Here is a 6,425-nt window from a genome sequence, read left to right on the forward strand (position 1 = left end):
TCAATTTATTTCATATATTTTAATATAAAAAATTAAACTCATCTCAATCTAAAAAGTCAAATATATTTCAATAAAATCCACAAAATATTACAATTCAGAATTCAACTCAAATCGTCTCTAATAAGCCAGAAACAATTTTCGACGACTTTACGATTAGAAAATAAAGTTGTCACTTCTCTTCAATAAATATGCTCAAAAGGAAAAACCATAAACAGAAAGAACGGTTTAATTACTTGCATGCATCTGGAATAGAAACGAAGATCAAATGATGATGTACATACGAGTTGACATGATTAGTTTACATACTAGCAAGTGATAATCTTCATCATTCTTTGAGATACTTCATAGTCTTGTATTAACAAACATATATGACTGACTGACACAATAAAAATAGGATAACACCACAAATAATAGTACTATTGAACAATATTACAATTTTGTTACATTCAACAAAAAAGTGACTACAATTATACAATCACTGTATATACTCAAACACGAGGTATAGAAGTTAAAGGAACAAAAACAAAAAGAAGTTGAACATCTAATAAATCAGTACTGAGAGCACAAAATAGAATTACAAGTTCCAGATCAAGGGGGTAGAAAATATAATCCGAATAATCCTTCGTCGAATATCAATGGTCTACATTATAAATCACTAAAACACAACTGGCCGCTAAAAGCCATCGCCACAGTCATCGTCTTAATTATTGCATAAAGGTTTGTTCTCGACCCAAAAGCCAATCCTTCACGATGGCACTGCAGACAAAAGAAGAGGTTGAAAATTCAGAAACCAAAACGTAAGGTATCAAAATAACAGCTGCAGATGGTCTTGCGACATGCATCCAATCTAACTAGCCTATTCACATAAATTTTTCTTTTAAAGCCAATCTTAACAGTATTTTTGGTTGTGCGCTAAAGATTATCTTACTATAAGATGAAGTATCAATTTGCTCTGGAAGCTCCTTTATGTCCACCTCAAACCTTGATTGAACCTGAAAAATAAAATGGTAAACTCTGAAATCAACATGCAAGCGTAACTGAAAGGAAAACAAAAAGATAATAATTTGAAATGACTAAATTGCCTGATTAAGGACATCTGAGTCGCCAGCAGATGAGACAAATGTAATTGCAAGCCCCTTGGTCCCAAACCTACCAGCCCTTCCCACCTGTGGAGATGAAGTTATGGCAACCCAGGTGACAGAAGGGAGCAAATTCAGTTACAAACTAGCGACAATACCGACAAAAAAACACAGATCATTGGAAGTATGAAAGTACCCTGTGTAGGTATGTATCAGCAGAATCTGGCATGTCATAGTTGATAACAATGTTAACACGCTCAATATCAATCCCCCTTCCAACTAAGTCTGTTGCAACGAGAATTCTTGATTGCCCCTCCTTGAAATTCTTGTAACGTTTCAACCTGAAGAAAATCAATACAGAATCAACCACCAACTAAACCACTCACTCCACCGAGCTAAAAAGATAAATAAGATTTCAATATCCCTTACGGTCATTTCTATCAACCACCAAGAAAACTACTCTGCCAAGTAAAAAGATAAGAGTCTCTTTCATTATCTCAAATTTTGATGCTAGCAATCTGATCATTAAAAAATGCTAGATAAAATTATGATCTAAAAGGAGTATAATAAACAAGGAAATAAAACATTTATGGAGGAATACATTGGATGGGACCGAGAATACTGACAACATAGGGTTGGGGATCAATGGTGGGTGTAAAAAATCCAACCAAATACAGTTTCGACCAACACCGTCCCAATAAGTACCGTTTCTTTCCCTCCTCAACTCCTACACTAGCGCCAATTCTAACCTGAACCAAAACAAAACCCAAAACACCCTCTCTCTTCACTGCTCCCATTTGGAAACCTCTCCCACGTGTCCACCAGATTAGCCACTTCTCATAAGTTACATCAACCAGCCAACAGATCAGGCATCTCTCTCCCACAAGTCCCTAACCCACACGTTGTCCAGCCACCAGATTAGCTACTTCTCACAAGTTAGCACTAGTGATCTACTGGCTTTCATAAAAGTAATCACATTGGCAAAACCCAATGTGCCCATTCGCCTCCCTCCCACCCCCTTTCTTTTCCCCCCAATATGGTGGGGCCAAAGGAAGGTTTTACAAACCTTTCCTCCTGAGCCATTCCTGAATGAATGCAGATAGAGGGGAAGTTGCACTCCTCAAGCAACTTGTTCAGCTCAGCTGCTCTGTGGACACTTTTGACAAAAATGACAACTTGATTGAAGTCCAATGCATCAAGAAGATCATTCAATTTGCGGTTTTTCTCAGCTTCTTTCAATAAAATGTAGTGCTGCGCAGAGGGAGAGAGAGAGAGAGAGAGAGGACAGGCATTAGTTGATGAGCAACACACAGTCAACTGATGAAAGAAATATTGCAACAATGTGTTGAAGATACCTGTACAAGACCATGAAGAGTCAACTTGGTCTCATCATCAACATATATCTCCATTGGCTGTAACATTAGAATGAACCAATATCCTCACTTAGGTCCACAAACACTATCACTAAATTAAATAGCCAAAAGCGTCAAGGATAGGATTGCACCCACAGAAAGAAGTGAAAACAAGGAGAAATGAAGTACCAAAATCATTGCACGTACTGCAAGTTCTGGGTATGATTACCTTGCCAATGGCAAGGGAAAATAAGAACCAAGCCACAACAGTACAAGTAATACATGACCAGCAAAGCAAACACATTACAGGGAAAAGATATCAAAACTTCATATTTTTATTACCACCAAAGAAAAGATGATGGTACTACCTCTTGCATAAATTTTTTGCACACAGGACGAATCTCCTTACTTAGAGTTGCTGAAAACATCATTACTTGCTTGTCATGAGGAGTCATCTTGAAGATTTCCTGCACATCTCTCCTCATGTCTGTAAAAGATACAAGCATGCGGAGAACAAAAAAAAGAAAACCATTTACAGTTAACTAAATAATAGATAGAGTAACTGAAACAAGATAATTGCAAAAAGATTCAGATTTCAGAATACATAAACAATTGGCTAAGAGATGAAGAAGAATAAGAAGATGATCATACCAAGTGATTCTAGCATCTTATCACACTCATCAAGAATGAAATGCCTCACATTCTTTAACCCAAGATCTTTATCCCTGGCTAGAGCCAAGATTCTTCCAGGTGTTCCAACAACAACGTGAGGGCATTCATTTTTCAACATATCCTTGTGAATCTTAATATTGACACCACCATAGAAGACAGCAACCCTGAGGTCAGGCAAATAGGTACTGAACCTCTCAAATTCATGACAAATCTGTAGAAGTTATAAGAAAAAGAAAAGATATTATTACTATGTAACACTACATCACTGAAAATCTCTCTAAAAATTCCAACATTGAGATACATGCACATGCAAAAATCATTTTAGGATTCCATAGCATCACCAGGGGGCACTTATCAACTATAAGAATCAGTTGACCTACCTGGTAAGCTAGTTCTCTTGTGTGGCAAAGAACAAGAGCTGCAACTTGACCAGCAACAGGTTCGATCTGCTGAAGGGTGGATAGAACAAAGACAGCAGTTTTCCCCATCCCAGATTTTGCTTGACAGATGACATCCATTCCTAGGATAGCTTGGGGGATGCACTCATGTTGCACTATTGAAGAACCAAATAAAATTGCACCAGACGAATCCTCAGTAAGTATTAATGACCGTCCAGGTCCTTTTAATGGAAAGCTTTAGCAAACCAGTTTTCTGGCCCAAATCATGAATATGGTAGTAGTAATTACCTGCAAGACATCAAGTACATAGAAAAAAACCATGTCAGCACACGTAATATGCAAGATAGGACAAGATGCAGCAAGCATGTTAAGTAAACAGAACATCTCAATTCTTCAGTCAGATAACCAGTACAAACATAGTCACCACTATCAACGAAATAATAAGCCTGGATGCCATCAGACATCATATATCACAGATAAATTAAGAGCAATAGTAAGGATTGTTGGGAAAAAAAAAAACCCAAAGAACAAGCAGGCAAAATGCGCCCAAGAAGATAAATTAACAGCAATTAGATGTTCGCCCAAATTTCAGCAATTTGGCATGATATTAAGGTTCCCTGGTGAGATATTATGAAAAGATGGATTAGAACTTTGCCTTCTGATGGATGTTCAAATCCCGAATCCACAATGGCTCGAAGAAGCTCTGGTTTCAACAGGAAGTCTCTGAATCCCGAACTGTGAATCCCAACATAGCCCCTATACCAGAAAAGAAAATATATTTAGCAGATTAGAAAACTAAGTTGACACATTAGTTCGATATATTTTTAAAAAAAATGACGAGATGCAGAAAGTAAAAAATTGTCTTGAAGTAATAGGAGGTTTCACACCAAAATTGGACCATCAAGCACCTACAATCACAAAAGCAACGTGTAACCACAAAACACACATGCAAACCCTCCAAAAAAGTTTCCTGGACAAAATGCCGCTGTAGCCAGACGGACCTTGTTAAACAATTCACTGAACCGATGCCAAATGAATGATTAAGGTAATACCACGAGCATTGGCATTGGATTAGCCAAATACCTTTTCATCTTTATATTTGACTAATTTTAACAATAACTGGCCCACATTGAATTAACCAAAGGCTTTTCATCTCAAATATGAGCTACAGTAATTTCATTTTTTTTTTCAAATATGAAAAGTCCTGTAGCAAGTCTAAACCCATTGTTTATTATATTTCGGCTCCTTCTCTCTCCTGCAACTCTTTTCCTTGATATCGCGTGATGAAATTTTGTTTATTGGATTGTGAAAATGAAAATGAATATAATTATTGGAGATTATAAGAAGTTATGAAAATAGAATTAATTAATTATAAAAATAAAAAATAATAATATTTTATTATTATAGAGAGTGTGATGACTAATCCAATGTAGATTTTAAGTTTTGAATGATTAGCTAAAAATGAAAAAGTTACATATTAGTCAAAATTTAAAGAATAAAATAACCAATCCAATGCCAATACAGCTAAAACTTCTTAAAGCATTTTTAGGCCAATTATGTCAGCATACCTCACCAAATTATTTCAAACATACCCAAATCTTGAAAATCCTACCTTTTAATTACAACACTTGAAAACCGAACACAACAGATACAATGCTTTTACTGTTCTCCTACTGGTACAGTCGTACTTTTCTTGGTTTTCTCATTAGCCAAGCAGGGAACAAGCAAGCACTAAGCACCAAACACATAAAGCCAGTTATAATAATAACCACTACAACACAAATCAGGATACGAGCCTCGTATTTTATTTTATTTTATTTTTCTCTTAATTTCACTTTTTCTCTTCTATACGAGGATTTTCTCAGCAGTCAAACACATCACAAATCGGAAATCGAATATCAAAAAGACGAGGGAGAGAGACTAACTTCTTGGCGGAATCAGCTTCGGGTCTGGCTGAGGCGGAGTCGAGGGCCTTAGGGTCATCGTCTTCAAAGTCGACGAGCTCTTCCTCGTAGTCGTTGTCCTTCACTTCACCCATCTTACACTGCAAAGAAAAGGGAAAAGACACTAACTGAATTATTATAGAGTTAGGGTTATGGTTTTCCTGAGCAATATCGGAAAAAAAAAAAAATTTGAAGAAGTCCTGATAGTTTGTCTTTGCCAACCTTTTCGCTCTATCGGCGAGATGGTGTGTGTTTTAGGGTTTTGGAGAGTAACCGAGCTGTCTGTAAAATTAAACCAAGAAATAGATTGAAATTTTGAGAGAGAGAGAGAGAGAGAGAGATTAGGGTTGTCAATTGGTGGAGACCGGAGAGCGGGAGAGAATTGAGATAAAATGAGTCAGAAATAAAATTAAAAATTAAATAAAATATTTTTTTAATATTATTATTATTTTAAAATTTTGAAAAATTTAAATTTTTTATTTTATTTTATATAATAATTTAAAAAAATTATAATAATTAAATAAAATAAAATGTGTTGTAAGATAAACTAAACTTAAAATCTCAGTTGAATATCTTAATTGGATCGTTAACTCGGTTCGTGCCATATAGGATTTCCGACTCTGATCAAATCTCAAAACTTAAAAATTGAATTCCTTAATTTTGCTAATGAGCCCACAATTGATAATAAAAGTTATTAATTTTAAATATTAACATCTATTCCATTCGAATCAGATTCAGATAATCATCAAGGAAAGTGCTGTAACTCTGTTAAGACATCCACTTACATCACCTGGTACTATGTTCATGAGTAAAAAAGATACTCCTCGTCTTTATATTATACATTATATATAATTTTTTAAAATTTTTATTTTAAGCTATGTTTGGTGAAATCACCTTAAACTACATTATTCCTAATTTATTATTATTTACAAGTTATTCAATTTTATTATTATTATTATTATTATTATTATTTACTGATCA

General features: G+C 35.2%; 1 protein-coding gene across 2 annotated transcripts; it reads right to left on the reverse strand.

Moving 5' to 3' along the window:
• Positions 1-396: 396 nt before the first annotated feature.
• LOC121247197 (DEAD-box ATP-dependent RNA helicase 15-like) lies at positions 397-5,832 on the reverse strand. Of its 2 annotated transcripts, XM_041145558.1 has the most exons (12): positions 5,667-5,832; positions 5,427-5,545; positions 4,157-4,257; positions 3,484-3,656; positions 3,083-3,314; positions 2,800-2,918; positions 2,435-2,491; positions 2,146-2,330; positions 1,276-1,420; positions 1,083-1,166; positions 929-992; positions 397-756 (listed from the first exon to the last, which is right to left on the reverse strand). In XM_041145558.1, the coding sequence occupies exons 2-12, from the start codon at positions 5,537-5,539 to the stop codon at positions 746-748; spliced, it is 1,284 nt and encodes a 427-aa protein (XP_041001492.1). In that variant the 5' UTR covers positions 5,540-5,545; positions 5,667-5,832; the 3' UTR covers positions 397-745. The 2 variants fall into 2 exon arrangements, with proteins under 2 accessions (XP_041001492.1, XP_041001493.1); XM_041145559.1 differs by lacking the exon at positions 1,083-1,166.
• Positions 5,833-6,425: the final 593 nt, after the last annotated feature.

The sequence above is a fragment of the Juglans microcarpa x Juglans regia genome, chromosome 1S (genome assembly GCF_004785595.1).
Source record: "Juglans microcarpa x Juglans regia isolate MS1-56 chromosome 1S, Jm3101_v1.0, whole genome shotgun sequence".
Classification (NCBI taxonomy): domain Eukaryota; kingdom Viridiplantae; phylum Streptophyta; class Magnoliopsida; order Fagales; family Juglandaceae; genus Juglans; species Juglans microcarpa x Juglans regia.